Source organism: Micromesistius poutassou (genome assembly GCF_964030765.1).
Source record: "Micromesistius poutassou genome assembly, chromosome: 17".
Classification (NCBI taxonomy): Eukaryota; Metazoa; Chordata; class Actinopteri; order Gadiformes; family Gadidae; genus Micromesistius; species Micromesistius poutassou.
The window spans coordinates 16,031,441-16,058,940 of NC_140287.1; the positions used below are offsets into that span (position 1 = coordinate 16,031,441).

The following is a 27,500-nucleotide window of genomic DNA, read 5'->3' on the forward strand; positions in this document are numbered from 1 at the left end:
AAATTGGTCAGCCGTAAATGTTAACATAAATGTACAAGATTCAAATTCAGATGTTATTCTTTAAGAAGTGTGGGGATCTTTCTCCATTCCTCCTGAAGGGTCAGAGGGAAGTGACCCCTCAGGAGAAATGGAGGCTTGCTGTTCCCAGGGTCAAAGCGTTGCCGTCCCGCCTCCAGCAATATTTACCCTGCTGCAGTAATGGATCTGATGCAGGTCCTGCTGTGTCATCCCCTCTCTCCCCCTGTCTCCCTCTCAGCGGGCATCTCCATTTGGTGTATTATCTTAACCTGGTTAAGGGAAACTACCCTGGTGCATATCTTAACCTGGTTAAGGGATCCTACCCTGGTGTATACTGTATGTTAACCTGGTTAAGGGAAACTACCCTGGTGCATATCTTAACCTGGTTAAGGGATCCTACCCTGATGTATATCTTAACCTGGTTAATGGAAACTTAACCTGGTGCATATCTTAACCTGGTTAAGGGATCCTGACCCTCACCTTTGTTCTGTGTTCCAGGCCCTCACCTTGTGGTTCTGTGTTCCGGGCCCTAACCTTGTGGTTCTGTGTTCCAGGCCCTGACCTTGTGGTTCTGTGTTCCAGGCCCTGACCTTGTGGTTCTGTGTTCCAGGCCCTACTTCGAGGGTCTGTCTCTCTCCAGCTCCCAGACGGAGATCGGCAGCCTCCACAGCAGCCGGAGCCACCGGGAGCCCCCCAGTCCGGTGAGGGGCCCCTGGACTGTCTCAACAACACCCGACACTAGTTAGCACTAGTTACTGTTCCAACCACTAGTTAACACTAGTTACTGTTCCAACCACTACCACTAACACGCCTGCTAAACATGGCTAAGCACTACTTAACCCTGTGCAATGTTGTTATTATTAAACATGACTACACACTATTTTATTATTATTTATTGTATTATTAATCCCTATTCAACACTACTCAACGCTGCTGAGAAACACTATTCAACACTACTCAACCCCAACCACCACTACTCAACACCCGCTACTGGTAAATCCCACTAAACACTAGAAAACACGACGATGACGAACACACCATCCAACCCCACTATTGTGCACTATTAAACACCACTAGCTCAATAACACCACCCAACCCCCGAGCCGCGCACTACCCAGCCAGGGAGCCGTGAGCTACTAATGCTGCTGGTTCCACTCAGGAGGAGCAGGAGGTGGAGGAGGTGGAGGTGGAGGAGGTGGAGGTGGAGGTGTGGTTGGGGGGTGGGTGGTGGTGGGGGTGGGGGTGGGGGTGCGCCTTCTCCCAGTGGAGGAGTATCAGACAACGCGGGCCAACGGGGGAGCAGACTCTGGCGCCTCCGTCATCCCTGGGGGGAGGCGGGAGGTAGAGGAGGGGGAGGAGGAGGACGAGGGGGAGGGATGATCTGTTGCCACGGTAACCCTTATTTACCACTCAAGAAAAAACATCCTCCATCCACCTCCTTGCTCTACAGACTTGTAGTATTTATCGGGGGGGGGACGGAATATGCAATATCTATTCCAATAGGCAGTCATCAAATAGGCCAATAATGAGATGGCCGTAATCAAGTCAGTCATTGATCCTTGCGGGGTACGCTGTGTGTGTGTGTGTGTGTGTGTGTGTCAGCTCCCCTGCCGACACACACACACACAAGGGTCGCCGGTCGTGGCAGTGGTTATCGAGGACAGCTCGGAGCGGGAACGGGGAACGTGTCGTTGAGCGTGCCGAAGCGAAACGCCCCGCGGGTTTAAACCCGAGTTACCTTTTGTTTTTAATCCGACTCCACAAACAGTGCGTCAGCGCGGCCCAGACCGCTCTACCCCCTCATCCCCTTTGCACAGCCCGAGGTCCGGACTTAAGCGGCCGGGTGTTTAAAAGGCATTAACAGAACCGTGTCAGCGAGAGTCGCGGTACAGATACCACGACGGTGCTCAAATCCCCCGTTAACGTGGCCGTCCTCTGCGTTGACTTTTAGCAGAAAGTTTACAAGACGAGGCAGGAGGAGTTTTGACCTCGTTTAACCGACTTGATACAAAACCCGAGCTTCTAGAAGAGGTGAACTCGTCGGACCGGAGGGCAGACAGAGTGGCTGCTGGGGTTTGAGGCGGTAAACACTTGACCCATAGATACACAGCCTCTCCACACCCCCAGTCAGCAGGGGTAATCCCCAGAGACGGCCAGGTGATAATCACCTGGAGGACAAACGAGCGAGTCATCATTAAGGCACCGCAGAGCAGAGTCAAATGATGACTGCTAATCTCCTTTTTTCCTCTGGAGGAAGACCTTCAATCCACATGGAGAATACTAATTAAACCATGGCTGCTACTCACTGTTACTTTGTATTAAGACGCTTGGGATTAAAAACCGATGACCGTGAATTCACATTGATGTCATTAAGGAAGAGGAAGGGGTAAAGAGTGAATTCAGATTGATGTCATTAAGGAAGAGGAAGGGGTAAAGAGTGAATTCAGATTGATGTCATTTAGGATCAGTTAGGGGTTAGACAGTGAAAAAGATTAATTTCATTATGGAGCAGGTAGGGGTTAGACAGTGAATTCAGATTCATGTCGTTCAAGAGCAGGTAGGAGTCACACTCTGTGATGCCCACAGGGAGACTGCAGAGATTGGGAATCTAACCCTGAACCTCATCCACTAGACTAACTGCTGGCCTCCCCCCCCCCCCCCCCCCCCCCCAGGTGGAGCCGGAGAATACGCGGGGGGTCGGGGCTAAGTTCCCAGCGGACAGTGTGTCTGATAACGTGTCCTTTGTGAGTACTTCCCTGTGGGTGTGCGTTGTTCAGCTGTACTGTGGTAGGGATCGTCATGAGCTAGTTTTAATTTTGGTCGTATCAATCTCTCACTGCTTGCTAATAATGTATTGTTTCCGGCCACTTATTTTTCTAACACTAGTAAACTCACTAATGTGTCTAATTCCTCCATCGTGTGTTGTGGTGAACCCTGTGTTGTTTTTGCCGTGTATTGAAATCCAAATTCGATTAATTCAAATTCTGGAAGATCGGTAGATAGGATTTGTATTACGAGGAGATGCAAAGCTAGTAGACGGTGAGCAGACCTTTTCTGCCCTCTAGTGGTCAGAAATGGAACTCCGTTTCGTTCCGTTTTGGCCCCGGAAAATGTGTGCGATTTAAAGGTGACATATTATACCACCAGGTGTGAATGTGATTAGCCATTACAAGCCGTTTTGAAAATCTGCCACCTGGTGGTATAATATGTCACCTTTAACAGATTCCAGAACGTGATGTGATAAATGCTAATTGATTCTTTGGGGGGTGGGGGGGGGCGTCGTCTTCCAGGAGCAGCCAGGGGTCGTGACCCCCACCACCGAGCTAGAGATGGACAACATGGACATGTTTCTGGAGAGGCTGCCCCCTATTGGCAAGATGACCAAGACAGAGTCGCTCATCATTTCATCCAACAGGTAAAAACACGCGTTGGAGAACATGTGTACTGTGGGTTCGCCAAGACAAAACTAATAAACCATAAACCAAACGTGACTTTATCTGAATCTGGACCTGAACCCATCCTCGCAGGCAGGAGCCCAAGTTGGCGGGGCGTCGGGGCCGGAGCACGTCTCTGAAGGAGCGGCAGCCCAGCAGACCTCAGAACGAGAGAGCCAACAGCCTGGACAACGAGCGCGCCCTGGACACGCGCTGCCACCTGCAGGTGGGAGGGCGGCGCTGCGGCCGATAGCCCTTTCATTCAGGGCCGAACTGCGTTGGTGGTGTTGCCACAAACCTGGTGCTGCTGCAACATGGTCAATACAGCAGCGGGCGTCCTATTGGTTGTCTTTGTATAACACTGATATAGGTTTCAATTCGGGGTGAAAACCTGAACAGAACCTCGGAAAGTCACCTATATAATATTATAGCACCGAGAATATTCGCACGCGAGTTAAGAAGTTCGATTTTTTTGCGATTTTTTTGCGAACCTGCTACTCGCGCCACACCATTCATCATCACTTCACGGGTGCGTTTGTTTCGCCCCCCCCCCCCCCCCCCTCCGCGCAGATCCCCAGGAAGACGGTGTACGACCAGCTGAACCACATCCTGGTGTCGGACGAGCACCTGCCCGACAGCATCATCCTGGTCAACACCTCGGACTGGCAGGGCCAGGTGGGCGGGCCCCCCGGGGGGTCTGGGGGTCTGGGGGGGCCTCAACACACACAATCAGGAGAGCTCTTTGAGTCCTAAAGGGCGCTGTAACGTACGTAACGTGTGCTGCTCTGTCTCTCCCCGTCTCCCAGTACCTGGCGGACGTCCTCCAGAACCACCAGCTCCCCGTGGTCTGCACCTGCACCACGGCCGACATCCAGGCCGCCTTCAACACCATCGTGTCCCGCATCCAGAGATTGTACGTAAACCCCTCTCTCTGTCTCTCTCTCTCTGTCGGTCTCTCTCTGTGTCTCTCTGTCGGTCTCTCTCTCTGTCTCTCTCTCTGTCTCTCTCTCTGTGTGTCTCTCTGTCTGTCTCTGTGTGTCTCTCTGTCTGTGTCTCTCTCTGTGTCTCTCTCTCTGTCTCTCTCTCTGTGTCTCTCTGTCTGTGTCTCTCTGTCTGTGTGTCTCTCTGTCTCTCTCTTTGTGTGTCTCTCTGTCTCTCTCTTTGTGTGTCTCTCTGTCTGTCTCTCTCTGTGTCTCTCTGTCTTTATGTATGTCTGTCTTTCTGTCTCTGTTTCTCTCTCTCTCTCTTTCTCGCTGTCATTGTGTAAGTCTAACTCCCAGTGTCTCTGTCCCAGTGTAACAGTGTGTCTCTGTCCCCAGTGTAACAGTGGCTCTGTCCCCAGTGTAACAGTGGCTCTGTCCCCAGTGTAACAGTGTGTGTCTGTCCCCAGTGTAACACTGTGTCTCTGTCCCCAGTGTAACAGTGTGTGTCTGTCCCCAGTGTAACACTGTGCCTCTGTCCCCAGCTGTAACACTGTGCCTCTGTCCCCAGTGTAACACTGTGCCTCTGTCCCCAGCTGTAACACTGTGCCTCTGTCCCCAGCTGTAACACTGTGCCTCTGTCCCCAGCTGTAACACTGTGCCTCTGTCCCCAGTGTAACAGTGTGTCTGTCCCCAGTGTAACAGTGTGTCTGTCCCAGTGTAACAGTGTGTCTCTGTCCCCAGTGTAACAGTGTGTCTGTCCCCAGTGTAACAGTGTCTCTGTCCCCAGTGTAACAGTGGCTCTGTCCCCAGCTGTAACACTGTGTCTCTGTCCCCAGTGTAACACTGTGCCTCTGTCCCCAGTGTAACAGTGTGTCTCTGTCCCCATTGTAACAGTGTGTGTCTGTCCCCAGTGTAACAGTGTGTCTGTCCCCAGTGTAACAGTGTGTGTCTGTCCCCAGTGTAACAGTGTGTCTGTCCCCAGTGTAACAGTGTGTCTGTCCCCAGTGTAACACTGTGCCTCTGTCCCCAGTGTAACAGTGTCTCTGTCCCCAGTGTAACAGTGTGTGTCTGTCCCCAGTGTAACAGTGTCTCTGTCCCCAGTGTAACAGTGTGTGTCTGTCCCCAGTGTAACAGTGTCTCTGTCCCCAGTGTAACAGTGTGTGTCTGTCCCCAGTGTAACAGTGTGTGTCTGTCCCCAGTGTAACAGTGTGTCTGTCCCCAGTGTAACAGTGTCTCTGTCCCCAGTGTAACAGTGTCTCTGTCCCCAGTGTAACAGTGTGTCTCTGTCCCCAGCTGTAACACTGTGCCTCTGTCCCCAGTGTAACACTGTGCCTCTGTCCCCAGTGTAACAGTGTGCCTCTGTCCCCAGTGTAACACTGTGTCTCTGTCCCCAGCTGTAACACTGTGTCTCTGTCCCCAGCTGTAACACTGTGCCTCTGTCCCCAGCTGTAACACTGTGCCTCTGTCCCCAGCTGTAACACTGTGCCTCTGTCCCCAGCTGTAACTGTAACTCCCAGACGCCGGTGCCCATGAAGGTGGCGGTGGCGGGCCCCCAGCACTACCTCAGCGCCGTGCTCCGCCTCTTCGTGGACCACCTCTCCCACAAGACCCCCGATTGGCTGGGATACATGCGCTTCCTCATCATCCCCCTCGGTGCGTAGCCCCCCACCCCCCCTCCCCCCTCCCCCTCCCCCACCTCCCTTCTCTTCTGACCGTCTCGTGTCGTCTTCGTAGTACTGGTTAAATACCAGTTACTAGTCCAGGTTAAAGGCGTCACAGGCGGTTCCTGAGTCACTGGTTTGTGTGAGATTCGATTTGATTTCACTGTATGTCTTTTAATAATAATAATAGTACATTCAAATTGACATAGCTGATTTCTACATACTCAGAGACGCTTTACAGAGTGAACACAAAATAAAATCATTGAATAAGAACGTGTATCATGAGCAAAAGATAATAGAGGAATAAAGGAGGGAACTCCAGCGGAGGAGAAGGAAGCCGTTCTGCGGACGGACAAACGGCGTGTGGCTCAGGAGGTAGAGCGGGGTTGGCTGGTGACCTGAAGGTTGCTGGTTCGATCCCCGGCTCCTCCTAGCCGAGTGTCAAAGTGTCCTTGAGCAAGACGCCTAAACTCTTAACTGCTCCCGAAGAGGCCGGCTGTCGACTTGCGCGGCTGACTCCACCGTCGGTGTGTGAATGTGCGCATGAATGGGTGAATGTGAGGCAATATTGTAAAGCGCTTTGAGTTAGAAAAGCGCAGTATAAATGCAGTCCATTTAGCATTTACAAACAGCGAGCACATCACTGAGCAAGTTACCAAACCAAGGTCTCATCAGAGGTCTTACGTTAGGCTTCTGTCCCCCTTTCTCCTCTCTCTCTCTCCCGCCCTAACCCTCCTCCTCCTCCTCCTCTTCCTCTGTGGTGTTGCCCAGGCGCCCACCCGGTCTCCAAGTACCTGGGCTCCATCGACTACCGCTACAACAGCCTGTTCCAGGACGCGGCCTGGAGGGAGCTCTTCCACAAAGCCGAGGCCCCCGTCGTGGGTAGGAGGCGGCCGCCGGGGACCCCCCCAGGGGCCAGTAGACACCAGAACCCGGGCTCTCGTTGAAAATGATGGACGACCAGCTTTTAACACTACAGCTACAGCTAGTAGAGCCCTGAGATTCTTTATTTTTTTTTGCGATGCAGAAATCGCAGACGGAATCGTGGGATTTTGGTGCCGGAAATTGAATCAACTGTAAAATGTGGAATATCGCAGAATTTGCACAATTGTCCATAATTTGGCTGAAATCTATGAAAAAGAAAAGTAGGCCTGATTATTGTGCTGACCTTACAGATGAGTAGGCTGTTTTTCAGATCAGGGTGTTTGGAGGAGGGGGGAGTTTCGGTTGCATCGTCATGACTTTGAGAAACATGTTAAAGAGGGCATTTTAAGATGGCCAAGTCCTCTTAGAAACCAAGAATATCGACCCTAACCGTAAATTCAGAGCAGAGTGATAGACTATTATGAAACTGTTGAGCCAATGCAGAAAACAAATCTGAAAAAAATGAAACGGAAAAAACGATTTTATAGGTCTCTAAGCTAGCTTGTGATTAAAACTGGTGTCTGCTTGAAATATGAGTTCATTGTTAATACGTTTAAATTGATCAATTGAAGTCGCAACGTGTAAGATTGAGCCCCGGGTTTCAAATAAACGACAAAGTGACCGTGGACGGACGTACGGACGGACGCGTCCATCGATTGGTTCGGTGTCGTGTTGCCACGCCGACCGTGAACCCCACTTCCTGTGTCCCCAACAGCGCAGGAGAGCCCGGACGTGGTTGCCAGGGTAACGCAGTACATGCTGGGGGCCAACGGGGCCCACCAGCTCCCCATAGCAGAGGCCATGCTGACCTACAAACAGAAGAGGTAGGTCTGGGTTAGCCTGCTCACACACACACACACACACACACGTGGGTTTCATGTGCGAACGGGAACTGGGAGTTTCGTGTGGGTGAAGGTGAACTTTTTGTTCTGTAAACCCGCACTATGTTAGATTTCTTATTCAGCGGTTAGTGTTTTAACAGTTAGGTTAGTGTTTTAACAGTTAGGTTAGTGTTTTAACAGTAAGGTTAGTGTTTTAACAGTTAGGTTAGTGTTTTAACAGTTGGGTTAGTGTTTTAACAGTTGGGTTAGTGTTTTAACAGTAAGGTTAGTGTTTTAACAGTTAGGTTAGTGTTTTAACAGTTGGGTTAGTGTTTTAACAGTTAGGTTAGTGTTTTAACAGTAAGGTTAGTGTTTTAACAGTTAGGTTAGTGTTTTAACAGTTGGGTTAGTGTTTTAACAGTTAGGTTAGTGTTTTAACAGTTAGGTTAGTGTTTTAACAGGTTAGTGTTTTAACAGTTAGGTTAGTGTTTTAACAGTTGGGTTAGTGTTTTAACAGTTAGGTTAGTGTTTTAACAGTTGGGTAAGTGTTTTAACAGTTAGGTTAGTGTTTTAACAGTTGTGTTAGTGTTTTAACAGTTAGGTTAGTGTTTTAACAGGTTAGTGTTTTAACAGTTAGGTTAGTGTTTTAACAGTTGGGTTAGTGTTTTAACAGTTGGGTTAGTGTTTTAACAACATGTTGATCCGTTGGGTTAGTGTTTTAACAAAGACAACATAGGTGAGGGTGAGAGCATGAGTTTTTAACAATGAATCCTAGCTTGCGATAAGACATTTTGGAAGACACAGCCCTATAACAATATAACCCTAACTACTGTTTGGTCTCAGGGACATGTTGTGTGTTTATCCTCATGTTAAGGTGTCATTAAACCGTAGTCTCCATCTCTGTGTGGGAATAACATGTGTTTTTTTCCCTGTCCTGTTTATTCTTTGTTCGTTCTTTTCTGTCTCTGAAGGAAAAAGAGCTTTCATTTTGATTTTGCAGTAAGGTATTGTGGCTACGCTTGAGTTTGTGTGTGTTTGCTGGAGACCCTGTGCTTGGTTCTGTGTGTTGTGACGACCCCTCCTCTCCACCCCTCCGACCCGCCTTCCTTCCGGTTCCTTCCGCTGCCTGCTACTTTAACGACCGTCTGGTGTAGCGTCCAGTACTGAAAAGCTCCTAACTCGTAAAAAAAAACGACTGCTATGTCCATATCTAGAACTGTGCTACGTAAAAAAAATTGACCTCTTAAGGGTATGAAAATGTAGATTTTTACTAGCATGTATCAGCCAGTCGTATCAGCAAAGTGCCAAAAAGCATTGTGTCATTCCGATGTTCGTACGGAGCAACGAATGATCAATTATCAATTATCAACGTTCGCTGACTTCTCCGACAGGTATCAACGTGTTAAAGTGGCATGGAGCCAGTTTCCTGTCAGCTCTGTGTTCTCGTCCCTCTTGGCCCCGCCTCTTCCTGTCAAACCCTTCTACTTCCTGTCCTCTGTCTCCCACTCCCCCCCCCCCCCCCCCCCCCCAGTGTCTTGTCTGTTATTGGCTTGCGTCTACATCTACTACGTCACGATACGAATGTACGAAAGACAAGATAAGATCCCTGTTTCTTTTGTTAACTACGACCGTACGTTTAGTAATGTCCCTTAACGTACAAAAACCCTAGCTTGGTGATGTGGTTTGACCTTAAGCGTTTGGGTGCGCTTTAAGCAGACGTACACATCAAGGGCGCCACAGAAAAGACCTCACACATCAATTCACGATCACCCCCCCCCCCCGCCCCCCCCGCCTGAGCAGCGAGGTGAAGGCAGGCCATGTACGCTTGGTTGTGTGGATGAGTTTAAATGTGATCCTTTTTTTTCAGTTGGAGTGTGTTGTGCTCTGATGGTAGTGGAGAGAGAGCGAGAGAGAGAGAGCGAGAGAGAGAGAGAGAGAGAGAGAGAGAGGGATGCTGTGTAGACTCTCGCTCTTTTTCTTTTCCTTTCTCTCTCTCTCTCTCTCTCTCTTGCTCTCTCTCTCTCTCCTGTCCACTCTCTTCCTTCTCTGTAGTCTCTCTGTTTCCTCGCTGGGGAGCCGCTGGCAGGTCTCCTCAAGGCAAGAGCACCAACCCTCTCACGTAGCATTAGCGGCTTAGCGGTTAGCCCCGGCCGCTAGCTGCCTGGCGCCCAACAGGGCTATTTTTCCGGTCAGCCCCGGGAAAAATGGTTTTTTGCCCCTTCGTTAGCTAGCCGTAGCTAACTGTTGTTGGCTAGCCGTAGCTAGCATGCACTACCGCTACTGCAGGTAGTGCATGTGGGAGCGCCATCACTCGGTTGCTGCTCCTCCCGTGCCACGTGCGATCGTCGCCGTCTACGTCCTGGGTACCACCTATTCTTTCACCTCAGACTGCCACCGTCTACCTCCTGGTTACCACCTATTCTTTTACCGCAGTCTTGTCAAACTTGTCTACTTCCTTGGTTCCACCTATTCCTTTTACCCCGCAGCCTTTTTACTGTCGTCGTCTTAATTCCTGATTAATAATCTGCTGCTAGTCTTGATATGCCGGGCTGATCCCAAAGGGAACCCCCCTCGATATCTTTCCTCCTGCTCTGAAAGATGTGGTCTTTTCTCTCCCGGGTGGGGGGGGGGGGGGGGGGGGGGGGGAAGGGGGGGGTCTGCATGTCTGCTGCTCTCTGCTGAATCATGACAGCATGATCTCGCTGGAGGGTTCCTCCCTCTCCTGGTTCCCTAGCCTGGCTTCCAGCAGAGCATGCCTTTCGACGGGGTGTAGTTTCTGGTTGGTCGACGACTCATGTAGTATGCAAACTGCATCGTTTTCCGCTATTCACCGGAAATAACTAACCCTAGTTGTCGGGGATGATGGAGGGGACTAACCCGTAGGAACTAGTGATGAATAGTAACGTCTTCCACCGTTGAAACACCGGGTCGCTTCTGCTTCTGGGCTGTCGGCTCTTTTGATTTCACCTTTTTTCGCTTCCTCGAATCACGCGGAACGATACTCTGTCTACTGCAGGTTGATATTTCATTGTCTCTTGTCTCTATCTCTCTCTCTCTCTTTTTCTCTCCTCTCTCTCTCGCCCTCTCTCCTCTCTCTTGCTCTCTCTCTCAACCTCGCTCTCTCTCTCCTCTCTTTTGCTCTCTCTCTCACCCTCGCTCTCTCTCCTCTCTTGCTCTCTCTCTCGCTCTCTCTCTCTCTCTCTCTTGCTCTCTCTCTCTCTCTCTCTCTGTCTCTCTCTTGCTCTCTCTGGTCTCCAACTCTGCCTCCCAGCCCTGATGAGGAGTCTTGCCAGAAGTTCATCCCTTTCGTCGGGGTAAGTCCCGGCGACACCTTCTCTAAACCAACAGTGCACGTGAATTTAGTGCACGTGGGGTCGGTGGATTTGGGGGGCGGCAGCGGCAGCGTTTGTCTGCAGATGAATGAAAGCCGGTTGTGGTTCTGCTGGTTCTAACCCTCGTCTTCTGCCCGTTGTCTTCAGATGGTGAAGGTCGGGATGGTGGAGCAGGCTTCAGCCACGTCAGGCAAGATATAAGAACACGCATCACATGACTAGAGTTTGGATACATGACACGACTGATGTTCAGATATATCACATGACTAGAGTTCGGAATTATCTCATGACTAGAGTTCGGATATATCACGTGACGAGAGTTTGGATTCATCACGTGACGAGAGTTCGGATATATCACATGACGAGAGTTCGGATATATCACATGACGAGAGTTCGGATTCATCACGTGACTAGAGTTCGGATATATCACATGACGAGAGTTCGGATTCATCACGTGACTAGAGTTTGGATACATCTCATGACGGGAGTTCGGATATCGTGACTAGAGTTTGGATATATCACATGACTAGAGTTTGGATATATCACATGACGAGAGTTCGGATATAGCACATGACGAGAGTTCGGATATATCACATGACGAGAGTTCGGATATATCACATGACGAGAGTTCGGATATATCACATGACGAGAGTTCGGATATATCACATGACGAGAGTTCGGATATATCACATGACGAGAGTTCGGATATATCACATGACGAGAGTTTGGATATATCACATGACGAGAGTTTGGATATATCACATGACGAGAGTTTGGATATATCACATGACGAGAGTTGGGATATATCACATGACTAGAGTTCGGATATATCCCATCATTGTTCGGATATATCAAATGACGAGAGTTCGGCTGTACATCGCATCACTAGAAGCAATCAACACAAGCAATCAACGCTCTTATCCAAAGTGGACTACAGTACTCTACACTACATACGTCAGTCCAGACACAACGCACACACCATGAAGGAGCAGGTATAGGGTCGCCTCCATGTAGGGCTGTGGGTCTTGGGGATTGAACCCAGAACCTTTTGGTCTGGGTGGGGGGGGGGGTCAGACCCCCCCAAGCCCTGGTGTCATCACAGTGGCGAAGACGTGAGGGCTGCTGCATGTCAAAGCTATCGGAGCGCGTTGGTGTTGACGGGTGTCGTCGTCCGTCCGTCCGTCCGTCCGTCCGTCCCCCCCCCCCTCTTCCAGGTGACTCTGACGACGCAGCGCCCCCGGGCTCCTCGATGCTGTCCTCCACCCCCCCGCAGGGGTCCCCCTCCCTGAAGGAGGCCTCGCCCACCCCGCCCCCCTCCTCGCCGTCCGTCCACACCAGCTTCAGCGCCTACAGGTACATGCCCACAATGCATCGGGGTCTTCGTGGGCGGGGCCATTTTGTGAGGACACGAGAGAGATTGTAGTCCAATCCTGAATGAACGTAATTAGTACATGCTACACGTGAACCTCCTAAGCTGGCGCAATTTGATGTTTGCTATCTCGGGATATTGGGTAATATCCCATGATTGAGATCTCAAACTCTGGATATTTTATGTGACAATTGTCACACTAATAAAAACAAATAAATCCCGGCGAAAAGTGTTATCTTGTTTATTTTTGCAGTGTTCACGTGTAGTATATACTAAAACAATGATTCACCTCAGGCTCCGTGAATAGTGGGGAATAGCCCTATTAGCTATGATAATAGCCATTCCCCACTATTCACTTTGCCTCCGGCGAATAATTGTGAAATATACGTCTGGCATGAGAGACGCTGTGGCAGTTTCACGCAGAAGAAAATGAAAACAGAAAAACAAACAAACTAGAGGCTAACTTGTGGCTCCAACTGTATGTTTACGTGTGTGTTGTGCTTGCGCGCGTGTCTGTGTGTGCGCGTCTCCATGCGTGCGTGCATGTCTCCGTGCGTGCGTGCGCTCCTAGTTGCGGCGGCCCCGGGGAGCTGATGGGCCTGCAGGTGGACTACTGGGTGGCGCCGGCCGAGCGCAAGAAGGACGTGGAGAAGCGCGACGCCTCGTCCAAGAACACGCTGAAGTGCACCTTCCGCTCGCTGCAGGTCAGCCGGCTGCCACTGGGGGGCGCCGAGGGCAGCCCCTCGCTGCCCACCATGTCCATGACCGTGGTGACCAAGGAGAAGAACAAGAAGGGTGAGGGCAGGAGCCGCTGCGCCGCGGTCTGAGGCGTCAAACTTGAGATTTGTGTCGCGCTTTGACCGCGTCTTGTCTCATGAAATGTCGGACCATTGATTTTATTTTTTGAGAGTGATTAAAAAAGCCGACCACCATAAAGGTCTGTTTTTGCCCTCCTCCAGTCATGTTCCTACCAAAGAAGAGTAAAGATAAGGAGGTGGAGAGCAAGAGTCAGCTGATCGAGGGAATCAGCCGCCTCATCTGCACTGCCAAGCAACAGCAGACCATGCTGAGAGGTGCCCTCCCTCTACTTATGATGATGCACCGTTCTCATACCCTCCCTCTACTTATGATGATGCACCGTACTCATACCCTCCCTCTACTTATGATGATGCACCGTTCTCATACCCTCCCTCTACTCATGATGCACCGTTCTCATACCCTCCCTCTACTCATGATGCACCGTTCTCATACCCTCCCTCTACTTATGATGCACCGTTCTCATACCCTCCCTCTACTTATGATGCACCGTTCTCATACCCTCCCTCTACTCATGATGCACCGTTCTCATACCCTCCCTCTACTTATGATGCACCGTTCTCATACCCTCCCTCTACTTATGATGCACAATTATCATACGCTGTTCGACAACCATTCTCATAACATAACCCCCTCCCTCTACTTATTATGTTCCTGTTTGAGGGCCATTCTTGTAAGATTACCCTCCCTCTACTTATGACGTACCTGTTTGAGGGCCATTCTTGTAAGATTACCCTCCCTCTACTTATGACGTACCTGTTTGAGGACCATTCTCAGAACATAACCCTCCCTCGACTTATTTACCACCTGTTTGAGGACCATTCTCAGAACATAACCCTCCCTCTACTTATTTACCACCTGTTTTCAAAAAAACATTGCATGGGAGTAACATCCTGGAACAAGCTAACAAACCAAAAAAAGATTTATATCCCAGCGTATTCCGTTTTCTGACTCTTTCTCCTGTTCTCCTGTCATCTGTCTCATGACTTACCGGTTGCTGTGGATTGTAAATAAAGTTTTGTGTTGTTTTTTTTGTCGGTTTGCCCCCCCCCGCTGCAGTGCTGATCGACGGCGTGGAGTGGAACGACGTCAAGTTCTTCCAGCTGGCCGCCCAGTGGTCCTCCCACGTCAAGCACTTCCCCATCGGGATCTTCGGCCACACCAAGGGCCCCTACTAGAGGCCCCCCCCCCCCCGCCGGCCCCCCCCAAAAAGACTTAAAACAAACACACACACACCGACCCCATGCGCCCCCCCCCCGCCGCTACCCCCTGTCATAATGTTTGCATATTATTTTTTATTATTAATTTTATTTGTTACGTACGTCCAAACGACGCTCGGCAAACACAGCCTCTTGAGGAGAGTTCCTTCCCCGCCTTTTTAAAACCTATTTTATCGAAAACTGATGAAAACTGATGTGTGATTTGAGTATTAACGTCGTAGTGTTTTCCTGTCCCTCTCTTTTTCGCTCGCGGCTTGGCGTTATTATTGAGCGTTTGGTTTTTGAATACTTGCAGTTTGTGAGTTTTTTCCGAGGCTGTCCGGACGTGGTCGCCACGACGACTCAAACCTCCTCCTGCTTTGAGATGAAGAACAAAGCTTTGGAAGACGTACGGAGTGTGCAATAGAGCTTTTTCGCAGCGCGGCCGTGTTGTGTTCATCGGGAGGGGAGGGGGGGAACCTTCTAGAATCTCTGGAAACCATGACAACTCGACTCACACCATTCTTAGTCCCGCATTCCGTTTCCCCCAAACCCATGTGGCAGTTAGAGCTTAGCCTTACCGTTGAGTCGTCACAGATTCACCGACTCATTCTAGAAGGTTCCCCCCAGCCGGCGTACCAACATGGCCGCCCGGTGGATGAGGTCAACAACGAACAATGTCAAGATGGAGGCTCTGCCTTACCTGTGGGTTTCCTTTCTTTGTTTTAAGCGTCCCGTCTTCTCCGGGCTACAGCTGTCCTTGTTTTCCCAAGATGCACCTTGTCTCAATGATTTTTGAGTGTCAATGATGTCTCCATGACGATGTTTCGGTGAAAAAAAAAAAAAAAGGCTACTGTTCTTCTGACAACCAAACCGATAGCACAAGATTTAAATTAAGTTCAACTAAAAAAGAAGGAATGGAGAACTCCTAGAACTGTTATAGCTGCAAAAATATTGACGAAAAAAAGGGCAAAGCTTCAGGGTTTTTTTTTTTATCAACCGATGTATTTTCTAACGAATGTCTTGTTCATTTCCGAAAACCTCTGCACTGTCCCCCCCGTTTTCCCAACACACTCCGGTCTATCACCAGGTAAGACCTAGACCTCTCCACAAGTCTGTCCCCCCCCCGGAACATACCGCCCCCCTGAGGGCACTGTAATGTAAAGCACTTTTGAAACGTATGTCCCGGTTTTAGACCAGTATTTAAACGCACTGTAGTCAGTCCATCCGAGCTTACCAATCGCACAAGACAACGTTGATATGCAATCCAGAAAACGAGCCAGTAGACCGGTCACCCGGAGTACGGTAGGCCCCTCATATGCCACTCAGAACCACAACACGAATCACAAGTTTTATGGGTTTTTACATAATGGACCACCCCCCCCCCCCCCAAACCATAAACACCCCCAACCCCCCCCCCCTTCCCACCCCTTCCCACCCCCTTTAATGGTCTATTCTATAAAACGGACACATCTTAATCAACTCAAACCCATAATTAGTAAGTTGGTAGGCCTACACTACTATGGCAGCAATGGGACAAGCATCAATTTAGCTGTTGACGTGTGTTTGCGTTTCTAAAAAGGTTTAGCAGTGTTATAACATGATTTAGATTTTTGTCTCCCTTTTTACTTAAAAAAAAACAAACCCTCAACTAATATTGACAATGTATCGTTTGTTGAAATGCCATTTATTTATATCCATTGCCAATTTTGTTTTAATAAGTGCCTACATTTCCCAATTCTGACAAATCAACTCCGCCCCTGGCTTATGGTGCTGAGTCTGGTGTCGCTAATAAACCTGACTGGATGTCTCGGACGGACGCTGCTTTGTCATCATATCAGAAAACACGTCGAGGGTCGGGCTTCTGAACGTCTACTCTGCAGGGAGGAGCCGACGCCGTGAAGGTGGGGCACAGCAGGATTAACAACAGATTTCCCATTGTTGATTTCTAGACGACATTTTAGCCCCTTTGTTTTTGTAATTGTCTTGACAAGGCTTGTTACGCGTTCCCACTGTAATCCCAACATTGGGAGTAATAAAACTACTATACACACTATTCATGTGGGCTCTTTTGTTTGATTTGGGGTTATTTGAGTTATTGTATAATAGTCAAAGTTAAGATAAATAACTTGATTAATAGGCCTATAGCACCTTTTTAAAATAACCCAAAACAGAGTTTAGTAAGTATTTCAACCAAAACTAAAAACGTGTCCTGCAGACATAAAAACAACACACACACGCACACACACACACACACACACACACACACACACACAAATCAACCCCAAATTGCGGTTGAATAATTGCCTTAATTGGCCTTGCTGGGTGAGAGTGGGGTCATGTGTCGGAGGGCTCGCGCTGAGTGACAGCCAGGGGGAGAAAGAGCGACGCGTTGCACCCGGAGCAGGAAGCTCCCCGATGTGGGTAGAGAGTAGCACAACGTCGGTCGACTTCGGCGGTGGCGCACACAGACTGCGGGGGAGCCAGCAGCAGCGTGATGTAGTGGAGGGATTAAGCAAGCACAGTCGTGCGCGATAACCCAATGCAACAGAGATAACCGCGATAGTAGCCCCGACAGACAGCCGAGCCATGTCGACGGCGGGGGACCTGTAGGAGACGCGTTCGCAGCAGGAAGGTGGTTCGAAAATGAAGGAGCTGAAGGGATGCGGTATGCGCTCTTGCCTGGGCTTTCTGTCCCAGAGACGGCTCCGCGGACAGCCCCTGATGAAGGAGGACTTCCAGAGACGCAGGCTGGCCGGCTGCACAAGTCTCTTCAAGAAGGACCTGCTGGGACACTTCGGCTGTGTCAACGCCATTGAGTTCTCCAACAACGGAGGGGACTGGCTGGTGTCCGGTGGGTTGACAGACCACGGGGGCTGTGGGGTAGAGGTAGAGGATCGGGCTCTTTTGTTTTTATTTGTTACACCACCACCACCACCACCCCCCCCCCTGCTAACGTCGCCCGGCTGTAGGCGGACGGCGGCTCGGCGGAGCTAATGCTAATCTGGCGATCCACCACCGCTACGTTGGCTAATGTGGCTAACGTCAAACCCTGCTTCCCTTCCTGCGTACTTCTCCATTAACGTGGTCACTTGGCGATCAAACGCGACCCCGTGTCAGATACGGGCGGTTGCCTCTGAACCAAACTTGGTGGATGTTATTGTCTGGAGTGGATTGCACGAATTCATGTGTTTATTATTGATTTTAGGTGTGTTGAACCTTGGCACCTTTTGTGGTCTTTGGAGAGTGGATGTTTTTTTTTACTGTGCCGTGACGTCACTACCGCCTGCTATATTCACGTGGGGGGCATAAAGTGGGGGTCTTTTAAAGGTTTCCATGAACACTTTGAATAAGACTTAAAATGAACTAAAACCCAGGTACTGATTTAGCTGTTGTTGATAGGCACAGAGGTCACGCATCCAAAACGTCAATGCTGCATGCTGTTTTGCGTGGGAACGGTGTCAAACCTTGCTCCATTTTGAATGGAGGCGTTATGGTGAGGGTTTGTGAACGCATGATGTTTTAACCATAGTTAAACTGTTGTGGTTGAATCTTCACGCCCAGGCGGAGACGACCGGCGCGTGCTGCTGTGGCACATGGAGAAAGCCATCCACGGGCGCACCAAGCCTGTCAAACTGAAAGGGGAGCACCTGTCCAACATCTTCTGCCTGGCCTTCGACAGCACCAACACCAAGGTGTTCTCTGGAGGTAAGGCTGCGGCATTGGGGGCTCCGGAGGTACAGCGGGGGTGGCTGCCTGGTAACCGGAAGGTTGCTAGTTCGATCCCCGGCTCCTCCTAGCCTCCCTCCCTCCTAGAGTGTCGAGCTGGTGTCCCTGAGCGAGACGCCCTCACCCTGACTGCTCCTGTTGAGCTGGCTGTCGCCTTGCGTGGTTGCCTCCGCCGTCGGTGTGTGAATGTGTGAATGAATGGGTGAATGTTAGGCAATGTTGTAAAGCGCTTTGAGAGGCCACTGGTGAGATAAGCGCTGTATACATGCAGCCCATTTACCATCATTTACTTCCTGCTGGTGCCCAAGTTTGAGGTTTAGGAAAACATCATCAGCATGACTGGCTTTAGGGTCAGGGGAAGGACTACTGTAAAAGCCATGTGTTTCATTCCTGCAACAGCACAGTGTCGGTGTGACAGAGTAGGTAGATATTTCCTGTTTACAGTGAGGTCTCCGGAGCAGGTAATGGCTACAGGCCAGTAGCCATAACACTATTCTGCCACCCAATACCTCTAGGTTTATTATCTCCAGATAAATACCTTAACCACTCTGTGTGTCCATGTGACTAGCTTTCCTGCACTTTAAAACAACGAATATAACAGATTTGACCACAATTGCCATTTCTGAACCCCAAACATTGAAGCTGTTGTTTAAAACGAGTTTTGAAGGCACTCTTTTCAAACCACTTTCATGTTTTCTTTGTGTGTCTCACACTCTCTCTCTCTCTCTCACCCTCCCCCCCCCCCCCCCCTCACAGGAAATGACGAGCAGGTGATCCTACACGACGTGGAGAGGTGAGTTTGCAAACACCTTCCGAACGTTAACGAGTTCTCAACATCACAGCAGAATGTACACTTACGTCGCCACCTCTCGCTGCCATGGCGACAAGGACTCGCGCTCAGGAGCTTGCACGGCAAGCTTCCGTTGCAGGCTCTTTTTCGCCTCCATGGTGACAAGGGTGCGTGCACAAGAGCCAGCGTGCACGTCTTCGCTGACCTCCAGCCGTCTTTTGTGTTGCGCAGGTGGGCTCTCGTGTCCACGCACCACGTGCGCTCTCGTGTCCACGCACGCTCTCTTCCGGTCTCCCACCACCAGACCCGGGGCCCGTTTCATCCCACAGGCCAAAAGAACTGTTGAGCCCCTGAGCGATTTAGCTCACCACTATGCCACTTTATAACAGTCGACAACCTGTACAACAATGTCTGTTTACATTTCACAACTGTTTATCTATTTATACATTAGTTAGTCATTATAAGATATTTTTTAAGTATTTCATGTCCAGTATTGTAGTTTGTTTGTTTGTTTATTTATTTATTTATTTATTTATTTTTGTTTATTCAGGTCTCAGCTGTCTTTACTTGTGTTTCTCTTACACTTTGACTTTTTATATCTCACTGTGGAAGGAGCCTGAGGCTCAAGAATTGCATTTGCCGGCGACTGCTTCAGTAATTGTTGTGCGTATGACAATGAGCCACCTCCAACCGTGACGCTTGCCCACTCACGTGCGCTCTCTCGCCCACTCACGTGCGCTCCCTTGCCCACTCACGGTGCACTCTCTTGCCCACTCACATGCGCTCTCCCTTGCCCACTCACGTGCGCTCTCTTGTCCGCTCACGTGCGCTCTGTCTCTCTCTCAGGGGGGAGACGCTGAACGTGTTCCTGCACATCGACGCGGTGTACAGCCTGTCCGTCAGCCCCGTCAACGACAACGTGTTCGCCAGCTCCTCGGACGACGGCCGCGTCCTCATCTGGGACACCCGCGAGCCGCCCACCGGGGGTGAGTGGGTCGCCGCCGGAGACGGTCGCCGCGGAGACGGGGGCCGGACCGTCTCCGTCGTGTTCCTCCGAGCGTTGTTGGTTACTTTGTTTACCTCGGGGCTGTTTGTTGCGTGTTTTGTTATTTTGGATCATGCGTTTACACACGTTTTTTATATTTAGTTTACGTGTTGTAAACTTTTACATTTTTGTCAACGTTGACTTTCAATCAACGTAAACTTTTTGCTAATGTTAACATTAAGTTTACATTGATATCAGTTTAGTTTTTTTCATTTTTATTAAGTCATCCGAAAATGTAAAAATAATTCATCTTAATTAGTCTTAATTGAGTCTCCTATCTTTTTGTGATATTATTATTATTATTATTATTATTATTAGTGGTAATCTATTGCGGAATGAAAACACGCCTTCTGTGTCTCGTCTACCGCCTTAACATTTGAACGCGAACCGCTCAACCGTCAACAACGTGACCAATGAGACGGTGGCTTCCTCCGCAGAGCCCTTCTGTCTGGCCAGCTACCCGTCCGCCTTCCACAGCGTCATGTTCAACCCCGTGGAGCCACGCCTCCTCGCCACCGCCAACTCCAAGGAGGGCGTCGGCCTCTGGGACATCCGCAAGCCCCGCAGGTAGGACATGCCCCCCCCCCCCCCCCCCCCCCCTCCCCGTGGTCATTTTGGATCTGCTGATCCTGCCGCTGGTCTCACCTCGGTGTGGGGGGACGGGGTGGGGACGGGGGTCTTCTGTAAAGGCAGGTTTTGAGCTGTCGTATGATTAGTCTGCGAGTGGTATTGTATATGGACTGTAACTGTGCGTTCACACCAAAAGACACATTTGTCGCCTGGTCGCGGTGTCGCATGAGTTTTGTCGCGCGAGTCAAAAAGTCATAATCCGTCTCTGTAGTGATTTGTGCAAGTTTTATCACGCACGGATATAGTCGCGTGTGTCTGAGGAAGTTGAGTTGTTGTGGAAGCACCAGAGATGTCGGTTAACCCGACGCAGTCTATTCATAATATCATCCGGCTTTTGGCCATGATATTATATATTATATTATACAGACATTTAATATTATATGATATAATATTATTTATAAAACGGGTGGCTTAAATCAAGCGATCTGATTGGTTCCCAACTGTTGTATATTGAGCGTATACACACAGCTATGACGCCCGTTCAGTTTACAGAGTTCAGTATCACTCCGCGCCTAACTTGAACTGTTGTTTATTTATATATAAAAGCGATAGCGTAGTTCACTGAAGCCTAAAAACATGTTGATTGCTGGAGAGGGTGAAAATGTTGTAAAGCAATAGGCACACGGTGAGTGAACTGCTCGATAGTAGGCTAAATTGCCGGCGAACCAAGCTACCGTCTCTAGCCTTCTCTCTGAAGGACGCTACAGTGTGTTGCATAGCAACCGCCGTACACTTTGCAGGCAGTCAGGAGGGACTACTTTTTTGTATTCGTTAAAAAAAATGCTTTTCAGACTTTCTCGCTTTTTCAAAATTGAGGGTGTCTATGACTTTCATTTCGCCATACTTACGTAACCGTTTTATAAAAGCAATAGATCGCCGTCCCTCCGCTGCACGTCGGGACGGACAACGCCCCTTAACTGTGGTATAATGACCATATACCACAGCCTGTCGTGATCTATTGCTTAAATATAGCGCTCCGGGAGCCGCAAACTGCAACAATCACTCTCCAGTCTCCAGCTGATCTGTGCTGTCATCACGCAAATGTCGCGGCAAAAGTTCAAATATTTCAACTCGAGCGAAAGTGTCGCGCTGCAAATCCTCGTGAACGCCCTCGCCCGTGACAAGGGCGTTCATGCCACGCCGCCACAAGTCAAATCTTGCCGCTGGTTTTCCTAGCGAGAAATGTCACCTGATACGCCTCTCTGCGTTGACTTTGTATGGAGTCGTGCCGCCCCGTCGCGTTTGGTGAGAACGCACGGTAAAAGGGTTGACTGGTGTGTTTAGATGAGCTGTTTTGGGGGTAGTGGGAGTTCAATTCGGAGGGGCTAACATTGATGTTGATCTACAGTAGTGCATTGAATTTTCTGTTTTTAAGTGAGTATTGAGATCAAGTTCAAATGAATATGTTGACATACGGACTGTGGCCACCAGAGGGCAGTGTTGTTGAGGCCAGCCGTCGGCTCCGTGGCCAATCCTACTTTGGGGACAACTGATGTTGTAATGAAGTTAAACCCCCGGGATCATTAAATTGGTCTCAATGTGATCAACATTTTGCAAGCATAATAACGGATTAACCGCTTATTTTTTTTCTAGAATTCAGAATATTATTGCCTAACCCAATATGTTGATAATAGCAATGTTTGACTTGCAATGTTGTTAATATTATCACTAACAACACCGTCTTTTCAAAGTATCAGTATCAATGTTCGGCTCTCTCTCATTACGACTCTCAAACCTTAGCGGCCGCATCTTTTAACTTCGGTCACGCTACGAGCAACATTAGCATTAGCCTCCCATCACCATCCTCCACTGTGTGTGTGTGTGTGTGTGTGTGTGTGTGTGTGTGTGTGTGTGTGTGTGTGTGTGTGTGTGTGTGTGTGTGTGTGTGTGTGTGTGTGTGTGTGTGTGTGTGTGTGTGTGTGTGTGTGTGTGTGCCGCCGCCGCCGCCGCCGTTAGCTCCCTGCTGCGCTACGGCGGCAACATGTCCCTGCAGAGCGCCATGAGCGTGCGCTTCAACAGCACGGGCACGCAGCTGCTGGCGCTGCGGCGCCGCCTGCCGCCCGTCCTCTACGAGCTGCACTCCCGCCTGCCCAGCTACCAGTTCGACAACCAGGGCTACTTCAACTCCTGCACCATGAAGAGCTGCTGCTTCGCCGGCGACAAGGACCAGGTACCGCCCCATATTGCCCCACACACACACACACACACACGCTCCTGTGTGTGTGTGTGTGTGTGTATGCACATGCTCCTGTGTGTGTGTGTGTGTGCACATGCTCGTGTGTGTGTGTGTGTGTGTGTGTGTGCGTGCACATGCACATGCATGCCATGAACGCACGCACGCACGCGCGAGCGCACACAAGCATGTACATACACCCACAGACACACATGGGTGTGTGGATGTGCATGCACATGCTCGTGCACATACACACACACACACACACACACACACACACACACACACACACACACACACACACACACACACACACACACACACACACACACACACACACACACACACACACACACACACACACTCACACACTATTTTATTTGTCTCTCTCGCTCTGTCTCTCGCTCTCTCGCTCTCTCTCTCGCTCTGTCTCGCTCTCTCTGTCTCTGTCTTTCTTCTCTTTGCGGTCTTAAACTCACCCATGATTGTAACGGGCTGCCCCAGGAAGAACCCTAACGCAAATGACCCGTCTGGGATTAATAAAGGGGGGGGGGGGTGCTTTTGATTCCAGCCGTTACCACATGTTTGTAGTGGGGTGTCCTGTCCACCCCCTAGTGGTCAGATAGTAAAACTGCATCTTTTGGGGTTTTTTTTAACCAAGCTTGATTTCAGAAGCGCTGATTCTTTGTTTGTGGAAGCTTGTTTCCTGTGGCATAATCTTACCATCACTTGGACCGGTTTTCTACAAAAGCTATTTTAGTAGTACTTTAAAATACATTTCGCTGTAGTTTAAAAGACATTAAGAAGAAGTTTGGAAGACATCTAGCAGTAGTTAATAAGACGTTTAGAAGCTGTTTGGACTAGTGTCGGGTGGTTGACGGCAGAGCCACTGCAGCAGGTCACAGGCCCGGTGAGGATGGGTCCAGGGCCGGGTTTAGTGATCTGCTGACGGACCTCCAGGCCCTACATGGTGTCTCCCTCCTTATGTTCTGCTCCTCCTCTGGCCTGGCTCCAGGCCACCACCCCCCCCCCCACCCCCCCTCCGTGACCCCGACCAGGAATAGATAGTCAAAGTAAATACAAGGACAGAGAGCTATTTAATGTTCAGAATGTCGTCTCTTCAACAGCGCTCACCTAGAATCACCCGGTCTGATGCAGTCTTAGCAATGTGGTGTATGTTCAAGTAATCATACGACTGTAATTACTAATACTTGCATGTTACCATGCAATTATTAATATGAATTCATGAGTCGTTTAAGTGTATTATATGCTTGTATTAACGGATATCAATCAATAATTATACTGAAATGATTATCTTCAACTGGCTGGTTGAAATGGGTTGTGGTAAAAACGGTGCATTTCCCACATATACCCTGTCATCAGCACCATTTTGGGGTTTTACTTTGAAAGAACTTCCTCTCTGGGTTTGTCCTTCCTGTAGTACATCCTGTCGGGATCTGATGACTTCAACCTCTACATGTGGAAAATCCCCAAAGACCCCGAGGCTGGTGAGTGATTCCTTTACTCCGTTCCTCTGCCAGCAAACCTACATGTTCTCTATCTAGAGATCTCTATTTAACAATTATTCGCCGATGGCAAAGTGAATAGTGGGGAATAGCCTATAATTTAGTATACATAATTTAGTTTATACTACACGTGAACACTCCAAAAATGAACAAGGTAACACTTTTTGTAGTTTTTGTAGTATATATATATATATAGTGCACCCTATATAGTGCACTATATCCGTGATAGGGAACGATTTCAAACACGGGTTCAAACCCCACTGTGTGGGGACGTAACCCCCCCCCCCCCCCGCCCCAGCGTACCCATCATGTCTTCCTGTCGGGGTGCGCAGGCCGGGTGGTGAACGGGGCCTTCATGATCCTCAAGGGCCACCGCTCCATCGTCAACCAGGTCCGCTTCAACCCCCACACCTACATGATCTGCTCCTCGGGCGTGGAGAAGGTGATCAAGGTGAGGACCCTGCAGCGGCGTTGAAGTTAACGAAGCTAAATAGTCAAATGACCGTACCACTTTTTAAAGGGGGTGATGTCCTGCCACCAGGTGTGTGTGTGTGTGTGATCAGCCGTTACAAGCCCTTTGGAAAATCTGCCTCTCCCTGTGCCTTGGTGGCATCATGAGTGGCCGTGTACGCCGGACAGATCAGCCTACCAGCCTACCCAGTGGGCCGTAGAAAACGACTGTGGCCCGCTAGTCACTAAATCACAGGAAAAGGATTTTCAAACTGCTTGTAATAGACAATCCCACTCGCACCCTGGTGGCAGGACATCACCCCTTTTAATATCCCAACCGGTGCCCGTCACGTTCATTAACCCCCCCCCCCCCCCTCCCCCTCCCACCCCCCACCCGTGTGCCCCCCCAGCTGTGGAGCCCCTACCAGCAGCCCGACAGCCTGGGGGACCTGGAGGGCCGCGTGGAGGACCGTTCGCGCTCCCTGTACACCCACGAGGAGTACATCAGCCTGGTGCTCAACAGCGGCAGCGGCCTGTCCCACGACTACGTCAGCCAGTCCATCCAGGAGGACCCGCGCATGATGGCCTTCTTCGACTCGCTGGTGCGCCGCGAGATCGAGGGCTGGAGCTCCGACTCGGACAGCTACCTGAGCGACGGCGCCATCCTGCAGCTGCACGCCCGCGGGCGCCGCTCCACGCGGCCCGCCGCCACGGCCGCCGCCGCCAGCGTGGCGAGCGCCGCCGTCGCTGCTGCCGTCGCCGCCGCCACAGCGACCTCCGCGGCCTCTGCTGCCACCGCCGCCGCCGGCAACGCCGCCTCGTCCTCCTCCACAGCTGCCGGGCGCCACGGGAACGCAGCCTCCGCCCCCGCCGCCGCCGCCACCGGAGGGGCCCGCTCCTCGTCGTCGTCGTCGTCGCTGGTGGGGCCCGACGCCTCCGGCGGGGAGGAGCCGGCGGCGGTGGAGGGGGCGGGGCGCCAGCGGCGGCGGGGCCGGCGCCAGCGCCACCACTCGGGCTTCCTGCTGGACCTGGTGAACGAGGACTCTGACTCCAGCGAGTTCTGGCTGGACCCCATGCCCCGCCCCCGCTCGCCCAGCCCCCGGGAGCACGCCGCCCTGACCGGCACCCCCGGCTCCTCCTCCTCCTCCTCCCCCCCATCGCTGCCCGGCGGCGGGGGGGCGTCGTCCTCCAGCTCCTCCTCCTCCAGCTCCAGCTCCAGCTCCTCCTCCTCCTCCTCCTCCTCCTCGTCCAGCAGCGACGGGGAGGCGCAGCAGCAGCTGCAGCAGCAGCAGCAGCGGCTCCGCAACGCCAAGCGCAGCGTGCTGCGGCGCCGGCGCCTGCTGGCCGCCTCCCGGGCCGGCGAGCGCTCGGACTCGGCCCAGGCGCTCTTCTCGGCGCTGGACTCCTGCGGCTACCCGGAGATCACCGTGGAGGACCCGGCGTCGTCGGCCGCCTCCTCCTCCTCCTCGTCTGCGGCGTCCTCGTCGGCGTCCTCCTCCTCCGGCGGGGAGCAGCAGCAGCAGCAGCAGCAGCAGCGGCGGCGGCGGGGGGCCCGGAGGAAGCGCAGGAGGAGGCGCAGGGCGGGATCCCGCGGCGAGGACGGACCCCTCAGCCCCTCGGATTTTGTGTGCTCCAGTCCGGTCATGTCCCCGCGGAGCCCGGCGGGCGACCACCTCCCCCACCACCGCCACCCGGAGGAGGAGGAGGAGGAGGTGGGCGGCGGCGGGGGCGTCCCCAGGCCGCTCTCCCGGGCCGGGGTCCGGGCCGCCGCCAGCAGCAGCAGGGGGGCCCTGGAGAGCTCGGACAGCATGGAGGAGTGCGGCGGCGTGCGGGGCGCCGTGAACATCACCCGGGTGTCCCCGTGCCCGCTGAGCCCCGGGATGAACGGGCAGCACCGGACTCCCCTGTCGGACCTCGGGGGCCCCGCTGCTCCGGGCCCCGGGGGCGGCCCCCCCTCCACGGGGCCCGGGGAGGAGACGGGCGCCGCCTCCTCCTCCTCCTCGTCCAGAGCGCCAGCACAGAGCACTCTGAGGCTCCAGAGGGAGGAGGGCCCCTCCTCTTCCAGGGCCCCTGCACCGAGCACTCTGAAACGGACGTACACCTGCGCCCGGGAGGGCGAGGCCGGGGCGTCCCCCACAGAGAAAAAGACTAAGACATGAACTGTTGGGTTGTTGTTGTTTTTTTGTTTTGTTTTTTATGAGCGATTTTGAAACGGTGGTGCTGGAAGTGAAGTTCTAGTACCGCCGGTGTTTATGAAAGCCCGCCGTACTATTTTAATTTTGTTGGATTTAGATTCCTGACATTGGTCCTTGGTCTCTGTAAAAACAACAACAACAAAAAAAAAAAGATGATGAATGATGAAATAAGGATGCTAATCAAATTTTTAGTTCTTACTCTGAACAAATCTACCAGCCTGTGTTTGGTATAAAATCACACAATTAACTGCTTTATATTCCTTGAGAGATGGTGTGTTTTTGTTTTTGATTTCTTGCTAAGGTGCTGATTAGCATGTTTGTTTAAACCGTCTTCAGACCCCTAAAAATATGAGTTATCAACGCTTGTGTTTTAAACACATAGACGCCAGCTTTACAGAAATGTATTAAAGTCAACAGGAGACATTTTACTTGATGAATTCATACTTTTCAAACCACAATAATTAA

The 27,500-nt window shown here is 51.1% G+C and overlaps 2 protein-coding genes across 2 annotated transcripts in view; both read left to right on the forward strand.

The window, feature by feature from the left end:
- pacs2 (phosphofurin acidic cluster sorting protein 2) overlaps positions 1 to 15,548 on the forward strand; it is a 26,408-nt gene extending 10,860 nt beyond the window's left edge. The window contains exons 2-17 of the mRNA XM_084482146.1: positions 629 to 719; positions 2,691 to 2,762; positions 3,309 to 3,433; positions 3,546 to 3,678; positions 4,023 to 4,127; positions 4,259 to 4,365; positions 5,874 to 6,028; positions 6,808 to 6,918; positions 7,676 to 7,784; positions 8,753 to 8,785; positions 11,053 to 11,095; positions 11,261 to 11,303; positions 12,328 to 12,466; positions 13,054 to 13,277; positions 13,442 to 13,555; positions 14,358 to 15,548. Of these exons, the coding sequence (XP_084338272.1) occupies positions 629 to 719; positions 2,691 to 2,762; positions 3,309 to 3,433; positions 3,546 to 3,678; positions 4,023 to 4,127; positions 4,259 to 4,365; positions 5,874 to 6,028; positions 6,808 to 6,918; positions 7,676 to 7,784; positions 8,753 to 8,785; positions 11,053 to 11,095; positions 11,261 to 11,303; positions 12,328 to 12,466; positions 13,054 to 13,277; positions 13,442 to 13,555; positions 14,358 to 14,476 (1,723 nt within the window). The 3' untranslated portion in view covers positions 14,477 to 15,548. The remainder of the gene's footprint in view (positions 1 to 628; positions 720 to 2,690; positions 2,763 to 3,308; positions 3,434 to 3,545; positions 3,679 to 4,022; positions 4,128 to 4,258; positions 4,366 to 5,873; positions 6,029 to 6,807; positions 6,919 to 7,675; positions 7,785 to 8,752; positions 8,786 to 11,052; positions 11,096 to 11,260; positions 11,304 to 12,327; positions 12,467 to 13,053; positions 13,278 to 13,441; positions 13,556 to 14,357) is intronic.
- A 1,409-nt stretch (positions 15,549 to 16,957) lies between these two features.
- Positions 16,958 to 27,500, forward strand: part of dcaf5 (ddb1 and cul4 associated factor 5) — a 10,894-nt gene continuing 351 nt past the window's right edge. Inside the window, exons 1-9 of the mRNA XM_084482076.1 lie at positions 16,958 to 17,351; positions 18,062 to 18,205; positions 18,983 to 19,019; positions 19,863 to 20,002; positions 20,499 to 20,628; positions 22,648 to 22,861; positions 24,306 to 24,372; positions 24,723 to 24,841; positions 25,251 to 27,500. The exon at positions 25,251 to 27,500 is cut by the window's right edge and continues 351 nt beyond it. Of these exons, the coding sequence (XP_084338202.1) occupies positions 17,144 to 17,351; positions 18,062 to 18,205; positions 18,983 to 19,019; positions 19,863 to 20,002; positions 20,499 to 20,628; positions 22,648 to 22,861; positions 24,306 to 24,372; positions 24,723 to 24,841; positions 25,251 to 26,999 (2,808 nt within the window). The 5' untranslated portion in view covers positions 16,958 to 17,143 and the 3' untranslated portion in view covers positions 27,000 to 27,500. The remainder of the gene's footprint in view (positions 17,352 to 18,061; positions 18,206 to 18,982; positions 19,020 to 19,862; positions 20,003 to 20,498; positions 20,629 to 22,647; positions 22,862 to 24,305; positions 24,373 to 24,722; positions 24,842 to 25,250) is intronic.